We start from the raw sequence: 16,819 nt of genomic DNA on the forward strand, positions 1-16,819 counted from the left end.
GATACCATAGCATATCCATATAGCAATAATTTATAATCTAGTGTTTCGATTCGAATTTAGAATCCCAGAATGCGTTCAAAATTTCTGTGTTACCAAATTAAAAAAAAATGTTAAAGAACGCTTGTGAATAAAAGGCTACAATAAATGAGTTCATGGTTGATATCTCACCTTCGGAATTAAATGGTCGCCTCCTAGATATTCATTTTTGATATTGAATACATTATGAAAATAATCATAAATTGACAAAAGAAATACCCGCTGCGTTTCATTTGCCGATACTTCTCAATACCGAACCTGGGGTAGTTTTTATTTTTCCTATCAATAAGTAAGTGTAATGCTTTTATATTGAATATGGAATTTGATTTGATTTGATTTCAATGATCAAGAACGAAGCCTCAGCTGGTGAATCATTGATTAAAATGTTATGTACTAACAGCGCTATAATAGTACTAGTTATATATATATTTATATATAGTTGTAATGGAATAGGCGTTTGTCTTCCATCTCACCTGATGGAAAGTGTAGATGAAGACGAAGGTGGTGCACGCCCATCCAAGAGAAACCTGTTCACTCTACTCTTAAAAGCTCCAGAGTCACTTTCCATCAGGTGAGCCTCCTGCTCGTTTGCCACATATAATATAAAAAAAAGAAAAATAGACCCAAGTAGGTCGTTCCAAATCTTGGCGACTTTTACCAAAAACGATCTTTTGGGTATGTCAACAATGCATGGATGAAACTTTTGCCTGCGCTTAGTTTACCTTAGTAGTCCGATAAAGGGATAAAGATGGCTGAAGTATTACTTATATTATGAAGAATAATTATAATATACCATAAAAAAATACTGAGTATTATTGTTTGGATTATATAGTTCTGATTTCAAGGGTTATTGAGCCAGCCACAAAGGACGGTATAGAGATATTTAATATATTACAAAATTAATAAATTTAAGCGATAGCCAATTTTCTAGTCTGTCTAATACTCACATAGAAAAGTATATTAAGGTGCACGTAGAAGCAAATTTTAAATTAAAACATTTATATGTAGTCCTCGTGTAGTTCTTCCCTCCCAAGTCATCTGGGCTGCTATTGTGAATTTCTTGACGGAAGTAGATTGGAATTCTAATATAAAACGTGCACTATATTTGACCTTAAGTTGTCGGGACTATAACACTTAAACATAAATATATTATTGAGTATCGATATAGTATATTCATCACGTTACAAATGACGTAAATTAATAAAAAAAATGTGTCTTTTAGGTCCTTTTTGTTTACACGCACTGTTTTTCGAATAACTTTTATTTTTATGTTAAATTAGCTTATAATACTCTGTAAAATTATTTTTATATACCTTTTAAGTAAATGTGTTCTTAATATACCTATAATCTTAGATTCCTAATAAATAAAAACTACGATTTTAAACAATAGATAACGTCGTTTATTTGTGCATATTAAAAAAACGTACAATTATGTTAACTACTTTTTATTTAATTTATTGCATATTTATGTAGACAAAAACTAGTGCAACGTTTAAAGTAACGCTTTTGTTAAACGTTTCTGACGCTAATCTGCGTAGGTAATACTCGCTCATTAGGTTTTAAACCGGAATACAACAGTACTAAATTTGGTGATAGCCAAACTTAGTACTGTTGTGTTCCGATGTAACAATAGGCGCGAAAGATATAACATCTTAGTTCCCGAGGTTGCTAGCATATTGGCGATGTAGGGAATGGTTAATATTTCTTACAGCGGTAGCATCTATATCGCGTAACTCCAGGTGGCCGATTTGCCTATTACATAAAAAAAAAACTGTCACATGAAATTGCTTTTAAATTTGTCCACTTTAATTTCCCGCCAAAAATACTATCATGGCCGCTAATTGAACACAGATTATATTATAATTAAATTATTATAAACGCTCAACGTGATAAATTGCAGATTATACAATATTAGTGATTTAATATTTATAGCTTTAAAGCTTAAACATTGTTTTGGTAAATTAATTTATAATATTAAATTATAATGAACCAGTATTTCTAATTAATGTTAAATAGCACCGGTGGTTTTGTTCGTATTTGTTATATATAGTTTAATAAATGTTTTACCGGCTTTTGAGCAACCTCCAAGTGGAATCCTATATATTAATAGAGTAAGCCGGTTTTTGTTCCAGTGATTATGGGACGAAGCTGCTGATAAAAATCGGCTATAGTCTCAATTTGAAGAGACGCCAACTGTAGAGACGTAGATGTGAAGAAAAAAGGGGCTTCTTGATTGCAATTTAGTAAATTGTTACGATTTAATAAATAATTAATTTTAGAGAGCGGAAAACCGGCGACCTGTGAGAGAGCGGTACTACGGCTGTATATAGAAAAAAACGAATATGATTTTCATAAAAGTCGAATTTCTGATAGTCACAGAGTAAAGAAATAATATTTACAAAGTATACAACGTTTTGTTTGTTTTTGCAATTAACATTTACAGTCACAGTTGAAAAAAGTAAAAAGCGTTTTATTTTTAATCTGTATTTGGCTGCTTATATCAGCTAGTTCATTATAATACCATCAATGATTTTTGAAGTGAAAATTTTCGTGACCCGTTACGGCACCAGTCTGTCTGGCTTCCTTTTCTCTTACGCATACGGCAGGTTCCTCCTCTCTCACTTTAACCCATGGCGTATTTCTAGCCGTATTTCGGACAGACGTTTTTTTAAAGTTATCACTTCTGTCGGGCGTCTCGAGCCGCACGCGTATTTTTTTTATAACACTTAGCTGATGAGGAAATAGGTCATCTGATGGTAAGGGGTCAGTTGTGAGAAACTTTAACCATTCCTAATAACGCTAATGCTCCGCCAACCATGGAGTTTAAGATTTTTTGTCCCTTGTGACTTAGTTACGCTGATCATCCTTCAAACCGGAACAAAACAGTACTGAGTAATGCTGCTTGGTGTTAGAATATATTACGATCTAGTGGTGGTAGACTACTCAGAGACTAGTCACCTATACAGAGTCCTACCACTAAAGTTTTCATCAATTATCAATCAAAAGAAAACATAGAAGCAAATATACATGTACCAAAGTAATGCCAGCGATATATAGGGTCACGCAAATTGTAACACTTTTGTAACAAACGGTTAATCTTCTCCTTCATTGTAGACGAAGCACTTGCCTTTCCTAGTAACTATAACTAATTATTTTGTTCAATGACAATTCGAACGAAATAAAGACCTTTATTTAATAGTAAATATAGACTTTTTCTATTCAATATATTTTTACGGTTTTTTCTTTTCACAAGTTAGGCAAAGGAAAATTTTATATCAAGGTCAAATGTCTTCTAGGCAGCCTTAAATTGAACAGAGAATATAAAATGGCAGAGAATACAGATAAAAATATTAATTTACCTGAAATACTTAAAAAATATCAAATCGTAGGTTAAAATAAACACCTATTCAAACTTTAGCAAACTCAACACTAATAATTTACATGACTTTTAACAATCGTGAACGATTGAAAAGGTCAAATTTTAACGCTCGTTAAAAACTCTTAATAGCATTTTTTCTGAATTTCTCTGAAATTCGTACACGGATAAAGAGGCATTTCGACATAAAAGGGCCAAATTATAAAATTATTTCAAACGCTAATATGACAGACGAAGAGGGCACGCCCTCGATTTTTTTAGGTCTGTCCCCTCTTATATACATCGAAGAGAATTGAAATCGGGAGAGTCCCTTTTCTTCCGTTAAAGATTTTAAGGTTATATGTATACTATAAGGTTATACTATACGTATTAAAATCGATTTTGGTCACACTGCCTTCCTTCAATGTCATAAATCGACGAAATCAGACGACCGGAGACAGATCCGAACCGACGGCATTGCGAGTATCCGAAGGTATTGCGGCAGTGTAATCCTTTTATACCCCGAAATAAACTTCAAATAAGTATCAGGCTCTATTAGTGGGTAATAATCTCATGACTCAATCCGGGTAACTTCTAAATTTACAAGTAATTAATAAAAAAAGGCCGCCGAGATCGAGAGATGAGCCGAGATGGCCCAGTGGTTAAAACGCGTGCATCTTAACCAATGATTTCGGGTTCAAACCCAGGCAGGCACCACTGAATTTTCATGTGCTTAATTTGTGTTTATAATTCATCTCGTGCTCGGCGGTGAAGGAAAACATCGTGAGGAAACCTGCATGTGTCTAATTTCAACGAAATTCTGCCACATGTGTATTCCACCAACCCGCATTGGAGCAGCGTGGTGGAATATGCTCCATACCTTCTCCTCAACGGGAGAGGAGGCCTTAGCCCAGCAGTGGGAAATTTACAGGCTGATTATTTTATTATGTTTATGTAATAAAAAAAAAAACACTTTCCCACTTCACTCTTACGCCTGATGACAAGACCGGGAAAAGAATTCAAGCGCAATCACGATAACTTTTGCATCAGTCTGACCTAGAATTTGAACCTAGGACCTCGGGAAGCCTTATATTCATAGCCGCTAGACCAATTTCAAATGTTATATTACGACCTTCGTGGTCGAGTAGTGTGTACATCGGTCTTCATGATTGTCAACCGAGTCGATGTAGAAAAAGTTCATTAGTTTTCTGTCTGATTTTCCACAACACAAGTGCTTTAGCTACTTACATTGGGATCAGAGTAATGCATGTGATGTTGTCCAATAATTATTATTTATTATATTTACAAAACAGATAAACAAACTATGAATTAACAAAATGCGAAATACATTTTAAACCATATAACGATGTTGTAATACTTGTACAATTTCACTTTGAAATAAAATAAGATGTACCCGAAATATTAGCAATGAAACTTGGACTAAAGCCAGGGTATCCAGAACGCGGTGTCATCAACTTGGAACTTAAGTGCCATTTATCTGTTGTTAAGAAACAAACTGTCAAACAATTCAGGGCAGAGAAACGTAAAACAACAAGAAATATTTGTAAACACGAAACATTTTAGTATTGATGCGTTTTGTTTTGGTAACATTAAAGTAGAAGGAACTAGATCAGCTGATACTGATGTTGAAGATTTTTTTTTTTTTATTTTCGGAATGAAAACATTGCAATAGTATAGTTATATTAAAGAACACTAAAACAACACATGAACCAAACAATTTTTCAACAATATTTAATACTAAGTTACTATTTAATAAGCAGCAGGAAGCAACATGGGAGTTGTTAAAATCAGAATTCAAACAATTATTTACGAAATCAAAAACCAATTAATAACAGTGATTTAACAGTGAGCAAAAAAATCGTTATGTTCGCGCTCGATTTCTCACTAACCACCAACGGTAGGTTCAAATATGTAGTACCTAAATTTTAGATCCTAAATGAAGCAACAAAAAAGTATTTTATAATAATTCCCGTATCACGACGCACAGCTGAGTTAACGCAAAAAAAAAAAACGGAATTCAAAACTTTTTTCATGATGACACCCAACGCACATAGATGCAAACCCAGACAAGCACTACTGAATTTTCATGTGCTTAATTTGTTTTTATAATTCATCTCATGCTCGGTGGTGAAGGAAAACATCGTGAGGAAACCTACATGTGGCTAATTTCAACGAAATTCTACCTCATGTGTATCCAACAACCCGCAATGGTGCAGCATGCAATATGCAAGTATTCTCGTCAAAAGGAGAGGAGGCCTTAACCCAGCAGTAGAAAAATATACAGGCTGTTAACGTATGATGTACACGTATCGAGGTCGAAAAATTTCGAAAAAAATTAGCTTTTCTCAGGCCCTCCTACAACATATCCAAATATTAGCCTTCTCGGTTCATTTGCCTTTCCAAATGTATATAATGACTGAACTAATGATTACACAATAACAATTTACATTCGGACTTAAATCACCTCCGAATAATTTCACAAATGTTACATTGCACAGATAATACACGCACAAGATTTATCAGACAAGTGATTTTATCTTTATTACGAATTCAAATGGAATTGAATTGAATCAAATATTTGATTTCCTTGACAAATATTTTCTTGTATGGACTGGTGATTACTGAGATTAGCTCGTTCAAACAAACAGCCTTTTTATTTTTGTTATACTTTCCATTCTATGAATATATTAAAATCTGTATCATTACATTGTATAAAACAAAGTCGCTTACCGCTGTCTGTCCCTATTTATGCTTAGATCATTAAAATTACACAACGGATTTTGATGCGATCTTTTATAATAAATAAATTGATTCAATAGGAAGGTTTATATGTATAATAACAATATAGTAACGAAACACTGATAATTTTAAAGGTTTCTGAAGTGATGTCGTAAATAAACACATTTTTGCGCATACATTGCAAACTCTGGCTGAACCCTACGAGATAGATCAAAATAATCTACAGTATTGTACACCTTAAAAAGATCTTCAAAAAAATCCGCGATGCTATATGTCAATCTCTTAGGGATAACCCACAATAACCATTTTTTATCCTTTACTTTTTACGAGAAATAATGGCTTAATTTCGATGCGAATTTAAGCAAAACAGCATTAATCCTAATCCAATTAAGTACCTTAAATACATTGTGAATTTAATATAGATCAATATGACCCTTTACAGCATGTCATTTGAATCAATATTTTCGAAGATATTACAGATTTAAAACGAAAGGGACATAGCGGTTTGTATTGTCTAATGACTGAAAAACTGTGAACATTGTAAGACATCCTGTAGTATATTTAGTAACAGCATTGCACTCGTGCGAAGCCGGGGCGGGTCGCTAGTAATTTAAATAGTCTACTTGTAGTATAAAATATAGTTAGATTTTAATATCATGGCATCTTTAATTTGGTAGTTAAATAGAATATATTTCTCGCGTATCAGTATTATCCATATTTTATTCCATTTTCAAAACTCTTTTTTTTTTTATTTGATTTGAAAAGAAAATCGTAAATGCTACTTTGAACGAATTATACATCATCAGACAAAATATATATATATTAAAGATCACTAGTTTAAATTGAAACTTGATAAACAAATTCATGAATATAATATTTTACCATGAATTTTTCAAACTATTTTTAAGCTAGTAACACTTGGCTGCACAATTTGCTAGCTTTATCTGTTCCATAATATTTGATCTTTATTAATTAATAAAGTTTTACCATTTTTTTTTTTTTTTGTAATAAACACGTTTCACGAAATAATTAAATAAAAAATATATATGTATATTTCAAATATTTTGACAGACGAGCAAATGTGCCACCTGATGGTAAGTCACCACCGCTCATAGACATTAGCACTGAAATAAAAGAAATATATAAAATAAAAAATTATATATAAAATTAAACGCCTTCCCAAGTGTTAATAAAACCTCTATCTTAATTTCTCATTAGGGCTACGAAATTAAATACATTAAGGTCTCATAAAAACTTTCCTTGATGGGGTTCCGTACTCTATCATACCCAAGACAATGTTGTTAGTCAAGATACCAAATAACCAACAAACCTTTATGATATCTTAAAAATAAAAATATAATTATTTATCGATCATTACATTATTAACGACATCTTTATCTGTGTCCAGGAATATGACCTCAATTTTTAAATTAAATATATTTTATACTAAACAAGAATAGACGGACAAATTAGCGCTGTAAGAAACATTAACAATTCTCTCCTTACAATGCGCCATCAAGCGTCAATTAAAGTGATATACGTACATTATTATTACCCAACAAAATAAAAGAGGTTTCAAGGGATCCAATTTAAACAGTATAATATATCCGTCAAAGGGAAAACGAGCATCATTCATCTTAAAATTTAAGTTTTTGATTGTCTTCAACGCAAAATCGATTCGTGTGCTATGACCGAAAACGGATTGACACTCTCATACTGACACCGGTCTTTAGTCCCTTCTATAGTAAGGAAAACGTGAATACTCTTCAGTTTGTTTAGTACACGCTCATTCTTAATTATTACAGAAATAAGTAAATTCATTAACGACCATTTTATTAAATAGCTAAAAACAAACACATACAAGACTATTATAACCATCTCAAACGTTACAAATAATAATAACCTTTAAACCAATATAAATAGAGTACATATTACAATTCGAAGATATTTCTAACAAGAATTTCCAATAACGTAGGCATAACCCCAAGTATAGCTGGTACGATTATAACTACTCCAATAACTCCACTATCGAACAAAAGAGAAACAATCTTAATAGATTTAATCCTGACTAAAGCTAAACTTAATACACGGTCCAGAGCATTTAATGTTGTTAGTCGGCGACCGGCTTTGATCACTATATTGTATTACCGGTCTTAATAAGTCTTAAATGTAATAGGGCTACATCTACACAGAGTTCCGTTTTATCGAATACGTTATACGGTGATGGATGTAGTCGTACGAACGTGTTCACGCATACGACAGTATTCGCGATCCAGTGGAAATTACCGACCCAACAAATATATAGTGGTCGGTTTATCGGATACGTTTTTGTTAGACGATGGAGTTTGTCCAGTAAACACACGATACGATAACAAGTAACAACGGATCCGTTTAAACGATGAAAATTCAAACATGAAGGAATTAGTGTTTAATTCATGCTCGGTAATATCAGTGTTATTCTATGAAATAAAAAAATAAAAAAAGTCCTTATGTTCCTACGACTGTACTGAGTTACAATAAAGTACATAATATAAAAACCATCTCCATAAGACCACTTCTGCGCTATTTAGGTCCTGACCTTACAGGTCAGGCTACCGTTGGAAAACAGCCCAGATAACGAGAAAACACCGTACTCAAACTGGTTTAGTCCAGTCAGGCGGATCCCCATTGACATCTCCATAAAAAAAGTATTTAAACGGTGTCTGTTAATGTCAAATAGATCTCGATCTATTTATTCACTCGCAGTCACGTGACACATTAAATTCATAAATTTGATAACACGTGATTATACAGGATGTGACGTTGTAGATAATTCATATTGCATATCAAACACACACCTTACAGCACACCTTACTTTGAAAATGGAATAGAACAGGGCACATTAAAAAGGTCTTAATGTAACAAAAAAAAAGTTAAAACTTAAAAGGATCAACGTTCTCATTTTGTCATTAAAATACAAACCAAGCCATATCAAAGGTCACGAACGACGTTTTTAAATATAACAATGTATCAAGGAATCTTTTGTTGAAATAATATTACTGACTTATATATATTATATTACTTTATGTATTGTAGTTTATGTTCTAGACGTGTAATTAAAAAGTGTGTAACTGCTTTGATTTTATAAATATGAGCCTGTTTTGCATGAATACGAAAATATTTGACGTTTAATGTTTTATTGGAATTGTGTTATGGTGATGTTTATGATTTTACTTTATAAATAGGCAGATTGATAAATTTAATTCACTTCATTTTTAAATATTAATAAATAAAGCATATTGTTATGTACGAGATTCAATCTATTCAAATAAATATCGAGCCGTTTTTTTGAAGGAGCAGCGTGGTCGAATAAGCTACAATTTTTCTCCTCGAATGAAGAGATGGCATTGACACAGTAGTGGAATTTTTTGCATTTACTGTTAACCTCATATTAAAACTATTTGATTAACAAAACGTATTATTCGTTTATGTGGATGATAAAAAAGTGTGGCGTTAGCTTTCGTTGAATTCCATGCAGAATAAATAATTGTATTTAATTATGTATGTAATTTTAGTATCAGAAAAAAGTGACTGCTAAATTTATCAGCGGTTCTATTTTGTTGAATCTAAATTCCATAAGGGTATTAACTTGATTAATCTTGTATTCAAAAGTAACACAAGAGCCTATTGAAATAAAGTATATTTTGGTTTGAATTGTGTAACAAAATTTGTCTCGGAAGTGTCTTGAGAAAATATGCATGTATCGGATTCAATTCTATCAATGTATCCACTAAGCATAAGCGAGGCGGCGAACTAAGCTCTAAATCATTTCCTTAAGAGAAGAGGAGGGCTTTGAACAGCTTTGGGATATTTACGGACTGTTGAGTTGTTTATTTATATATTAAGCCCTAAAATTCTAAATGTGAACCCTATGTTCTTGATAAATTGATCGTAAAGCTCATATTTCAAGAATAGGTGATCGTTAGATGGTATCAGTGAGCCAAATTAATCGACTTTTACTTATAAGATGAAGTAGGTAATTGGACCCTTTTAAAGCCTACTTAAGTTTTCATTGTCGTAATGAATTGACGTGAGATCATATTGGCTAAATAAGGTTAAAAAAACACGTTTTTTTTTAAAGTTTTAAATTTGTAATTCTTACAATTCTTATGTCACCTTTGAAGGGATATTAAGGCAATGTCATTACAGTTACAAGGGTTATAGTTACAACTTCTTGCCCAAGTTAGTGTCCTATTGGAAATATAAGGAACGACGACGACGACCACCGTGATCGAGTAGTGTGGTACCGGTTTTCATGCGTACGCCACTACGAGGTCCCGGGTTCGATTCCTGGCCGAGGCGATGTAGAAAAACTTCATTAGTTTTCTATGCTTTCTTAGGTCTGGGTGTTTGTGGTGCCATCGTTACGTCTGATTTTCCATAACACAAGTGCTTTAGCTACTTACATTAGGATCAGAGTAATGTATGTGATGTTGTCCGATAAATTTCTAAATAATCGTAGTTGACTTAACTATTTTCTAATCAGCTATGACAAGCCTCATTACCAACCGCATATTTTTCCGTTCGTTCGTTCCGTTTTAGTAAACAACAATCTAATACCGTGCAGATGTAATACCTATTTAAAGAGTATAGTAGATATTTGCATGTATTTTATTGGTCGTGAAAGAGCAACAGACAGACAGTCAAAGGTACTTTCGCATTTGTAATAGAAATATAGATCTCGCAGAGAAACTCGAAGTTAGAAGCGATTCTTTAGTTCGCGTGGTTATAAAATGTATGTCAATGTTTCTACCAAAACAATATAATTGTAGATAACGTACACATCTATATTGTTGCGTATAAACTGTAATGCCATTTTATCACACATTATATTGTTGTTGATACGTGTTATCTAACAATAAACGTGGGCCAATAGTGTGTCCCTATCTATAGAGGTAAGGAGAATTCTGCCCCATGAGTTGTTCAGTTGGGATTTGAATATATTAAAAGATATATTCTGTACGCATTTCTAAAGTAAGTAACAAAAGTTTAAGAAATATATATTTGTGATTTTTTATGATGCGCGCACGGGGTGACAAGGAAATTCTAAGATGAGGGTCCTCACTAAACCGTAAATTAAATGTCAAGGCGCTCGAAATAGACGACTATACACTTTGTCTTATTTTAAAATATTTATTCACAAATTGTAAAAAAATAAATTCGTGAATGAGTATTGTTAGCTGTAAAAGAGGAAATGATTTGAATTTTATTTTAATTAAATATTTGCACGCAATTAAAAACTATTTTTGATTACGCCGAAAAACGATATTCTCACAAACGTACAAAACACGCACCATATTTTTTTAAACTAAATTTGCACCAATCTTAAGCGTAAACTTTGAATAGTTTAATTTGAAGTTGAATCTCGAATCAAAATTCAAGAGTTCTCAATCCGAAAAGCACTTGATATCAACCCAAGTTGTATCTCTAAACAAGCCCTAACTGACAAAGTAAATTCCATCTCGGCCACTGAGTTCGTAAATCAACTGCAGGACAAACAAACTTAACGGCGTTTGATATTCATTAAATTATGATATTGAAATCTGAATAGCGTTGACATAAGTCGGATACGATGATAATTGGAAGTCTAATTTTCGGATAGTTCTTTGTTTATTTTTTTATGGCATTGTTTGGTGGACGAGCATATGGGCCACCTGATGGTAAGTGGTCACCGCCCATAGACAAAGGCGCTATAAGAAATATTAACCATTCCTTACATGTACCTATGCGCCACCAACCTTGGGAACTAAGATGGTATGTCCCTTGTGCCTGTGATTACACTGGCTCACTCACCCTTCTAACCGGAACACAACAATACAGGGTACTGTTATTTGGCGGTAGAATATCTGATGAGTGGGTGGTACCTACCCAGACGGGCTTGCACAAAGTCCTATCACCAAGTAAAATAACTACTTATTTTGATTTATTTGATGATGTTTATGAAAAATACCTAAAGCTAAGATATTAAATTAAACCCAGTCAAGGATACATCGCCAGGCTTAGGCCTTTTTGGAGTTGGAGGCACCTGCAGCAGCTTTTTAACCAACACATGCAAGTTTCGTCACGATGTTATCCTAATCCGCCAAGCTTGATTAAAACCAAAATTAAGCCTGGTTTTGGTTGGCAGGTGATGTTCCATCAGATTTCGACAATCAATATATTTAGATTCATGCATGCGTTTGCACAAATATTTGCCTACTAAAATATTTCCTGCGCAGATGGCCAGTCTAGTTTGATAGAAACAGGATTTGACCCTGACCTTAAGGTCTAAGACTTTATATACTTAGTAAATACCGAATCTGAGATTAATGAAATTCAAGTTATCTCTTTACTGGTTCTTGAGACCTTCTCTGTGTCGAAATTAAATATTCTGGGTCAAGACACTTCACGCCTAACAACGTTTCGATCGGTGAGTCAGTATAAAAAAATATGTGTATTTACGTCAAATAATTTTCATTCAATGAAGGTAAGAATTTCAATTATCTATAAAATACTAGAATAAAACGAATAAAGATACTATTTAATGTTCGAAAAAGAATTTTTGGGATTCCTTTTAACTTCCATTCGTCTAACTCAATTACACCGATAACGGTTTTAGTTCTTAAATAACGTATTTTTTTTTTACAATATAAGGAAAAAATTTTTTTACGTCAAATAAAAAAAAAGCGTGGAGTTAATGCTTGTTGACTTCCAGGCAGGAGACATAACATACATATATAATTGTATTTAACTAACATGACTGTATTTTTAGATGTTGAAAAAGAGTAACTACTTTCTTGGCGGTTCTTCTCGGTAGATTCTACATTCCGAACCAGTGGTAGCTTTAATTTAAATAGTTTGCTAAATGACGATTCAAAAGTGTTTGTAAAAGCCTACTTGAATAAAGTATATTTTGATTTTGATTTTGTTGGTATCGACACGGGCTTGCATAAAGCCCTACCAAGATTATTTCCAATTGCACAAGTTCCTGCAATAAACGCGTTAAAACAAATGAGATATCTACCTCTACAATTTGACTAGTTTTTATGTAACTCACGTGTAATACGGAACAGATTTATGACATAATATTAACGCAGGTGAATCCACGAGGCGTAGCACGTGCTATTTCTTTAACTTTATTTTACCATTATACAAATCGATATTCCTACTCTATAAATATCTCAACTGATCTCAAATCTTTAAATATGCGTTAACCTTAACAAAAGGAGCATAGGTACTTACTAAGAGTTTCACCAAATAATAATAATAATATTTATTTCTCTATCTACTATAAAGCTCTACAAGATCCGCCATTTTGTTCTGTGAATAAAACAGAATTCTAAGGCGATTTAAATCAAGTGACGTCACCGATCGAGCCTTTAAAATATAAAGTGACGCTAAATAAAGACATTTTCCGTAACAAAGCGCACTGTCACGCAATTAAATTAGCTTTAAGCCTCAAGGGAGTCCTTTGTATGATAAATTATTGTTAGATAATATTAGATTTCAAGTAAATACGATTATAATGTATAAAAAATATATAAAGGATTTGATATTTTTATTACGTTGTAACAATTTAATTGTGATTGTTTTTTTAAACGTATCTTAATAGTCGGTTAAAAAACACATGCTGAATTTACGGCTTTTTTTTTGAAACTTTAATTGTAGTACACAAACAATCCCACATTTTACGCCTTCGGGGGGTGAATTAAAAGAAGTAGTCTGTTTCCTTCTAGACTCAAACTATCGTCATAACATATCTCATCTAAATCTGTTCAGTGTTTTAAGCGTCAAGAGGTAACAGACAGACTCGCATCTATAATATTATAATATATTAATGTATATTCTATATATTTACATTTATTTATTAGTTTTAGTAATAGATTCATGTTATTTATTCATTATTACAGCACCACCCACCTCATATTCTATGAGCTACCCTAACCTATACCTTTGGTTGCCTGGAAGAGATCGCTAAGTAGCGAAAACTGTACGCGTCTTTTATTAAGGCTGGATCTATGTTGTATATATTTATTTTCCATGTGTGGTGTACAATATAAGTATAAAAAGTAAAGTAAAAAGTAAATATATATGTATTGTGTTGTCTTACTCGAAACTTTTGGGCAGTCGGGCCAATGGTCACCACGATATAAGAAATGTTAAGCATTTTCATCATCCCGAATACTCCATATTGGGTATTAAGATGTACTTTGTGACAGTAATTACACTAGCTCACTCATCCTTCAAATCAAACAATAATAATAAATATTACTGCTTCGTGATAGAATATATGAGGAGCAAGTGGTACCTACCCAGATATACTTGCACAAAGCCCTACCACTGTGTAAATCCCGGATAAAAAACTTTCACATTTAACCATAAAACCACTTTAGAAATTTAGAAAAGGATGGTAGAATAAGCTCCAAAATCCTTCACCACGATAAGACGAAAACAGTCTGTTACTTTTGCAATTGTTCTCATTGCTGTAATCTATTTTAGTCCTTATAATATATGTAAAGAAAAAAATGTATTTTTCTTTAATTTGGATTCCGCGCATAAACCGTCATCGAACGCGCAGTGACACGACAACTAAATTTTGTTAGCCATGAAAAATATTAACCAAGAATCAATCTCGTGATTGTGAAAAGTAAAGTATAAAGTATCTCGTGATTAGGAACAGACATTGTTGATAAATAAAAATTAAATGTCGTTTCTCTTTTTACAGGTGCGTAAATATTATTTTTGTAAAATAATGCCTAGGTAGGTAAATACAAACTTTTGTTTGATTTTTTATTATTGTAAAATTAAACAAATAAATTTCTTTTTACAGAGAAACTCAATTGTGTTTCATTAACTGTGTCGTCCTAATAAAAAGAATACCAGAAAAAATCTAAATAATAATAAAAAAAATAATAAATAATAATTTTAAATATATATATATATTAAAAATGTGAAATACCACGCACTGATTAATCACGAAATCTCAGAAACTATATCACCTACAAATTTAAATTGGGCAGATAGGTTCCTTATAGGGTGTATACATTCGCTAAGAACGGATTTTATGAAACTTCACTCTTAAAGAGGTGAAACGGAGTTTGGAAGTTTGCGTTTTATTAACTTCGCCGCCGCAGGTTCAGCTAGTTGAATATAAAAAACCTAATACTACGTTAAAGACGTTATATAATATAGTAAAATATGATACTCTTTACAAGTATTACCTTAATTTAATACATGGGGAGTCGAGATTAGTCGGATATGTTATAGAGCACAAGTGTATACGTAAACACAGGTGCACTCTGCATTACCTCACTCTTATAATCCGAGACGGCATATTTGTCACACCCGGGAACAGTTCAGGCGCAGGACCGGCTTGACATTTCCGACGCACGGAAGTATACACACTTCCAACTTTCCAACTCCAGGCTGTCACTGAGAATTATTTCGATAGAAACACCTAATAACTTTCTATCGGACCGATCTGGTGTTTCAATCCAGGACCTTGAGATCCGCGGCCATATTTATTGGCACGATTATTTATAAACATATTGTACATGAAAACTCAGTGGTACTTGATATTATCTGAATCAAAATGATTTACTCTTCATCGGTGACAAGACCTCAGGACCACTAGGCCACTAAACAAAAATATATCGATTTTGTAATTGTTGTAATTAAGTTATTTAAAAAATCTTAACTAAAATATTTTAAAATGAAACACGCAAATTAAAGCATTATTTTTTTGTCCACAGATACTATGACGCAAGAATGACGTGACCTTCGACAATTATACTAAATTAAAAAATCAACATGTCACTTTCAAGCGTGAGGTAACAGATTAAACAAAACAAAATGGCAGCGCCGAACGAATGGACCGATTACTTCAGCCCAGAGCAAAACTACTCGAAGACGTTTAAACCTGGAATAGACATCACATTTCCAAACGACATTATAGATGTTCCAAGATTAAATTATAGTTTTAATGAGAATGCAACAGACAGCTTAGAATATTCTAATTTCACATCAGAAGATTATTGTTCGTCAAACCATTCGCACGTGTACTTAAATGTGACTTGTGAATTTCCTATAAATTATGCGGAACCTATGTATGGGTGAGTATCTCTCTAATATAAGTTCACACACACATGTATAACTATTACTTAGTAAGCTTACTACCAAAGTGATGCATAGTTAAATATGTATGCGTCACACATTCACAACCAGATTTATCTGCACTGTTCCGTAAGCTTAACTAATATTTGCGTTGAAGATAAATTGCGAATTTTTGACTTGGCTATTTAAACTGAACTCTGTGTCTCGTCAGATAAGTAAATGTTCAAGAATAAGGTCGGCCGAATAGTTCAAAATGGAAAGAATGATTAAGATTTCTTACAATGCCAACGTCTTTGCAGTGATGACCACTAAACATTTAACCGCCTGCCTATACTATAAAAAAATCATCACCAGCCTCATTAACCATGGCGATTAATGTGTTATATACAGGCAGGTTATCTGCCGGGTTATACTGGCAGAATATAAAAATATATACCTAGGTAGAATTATTTATAAACTGATATGGTAAGTGAGGCCGTCTTGTGCATCTTCCTTGAATGTGACTTGTGTATGTGTTTATTGGTGTATAGTACGAGA

General features: G+C 32.9%; 1 protein-coding gene across 1 annotated transcript in view; it reads left to right on the plus strand.

Annotated features, from left to right (window-relative positions):
• LOC113392003 (sex peptide receptor) overlaps positions 1-16,819 on the plus strand; it is a 185,188-nt gene that overhangs the window by 129,467 nt on the left and 38,902 nt on the right. Inside the window, exon 2 of the mRNA XM_026628196.2 lies at positions 15,922-16,281. Coding sequence (XP_026483981.1) covers positions 16,022-16,281 — 260 coding nt within the window. The 5' untranslated portion in view covers positions 15,922-16,021. The remainder of the gene's footprint in view (positions 1-15,921; positions 16,282-16,819) is intronic.

This window comes from Vanessa tameamea, chromosome 27 (assembly GCF_037043105.1).
Source record: "Vanessa tameamea isolate UH-Manoa-2023 chromosome 27, ilVanTame1 primary haplotype, whole genome shotgun sequence".
NCBI classification, from domain to species: Eukaryota; Metazoa; Arthropoda; class Insecta; order Lepidoptera; family Nymphalidae; genus Vanessa; species Vanessa tameamea.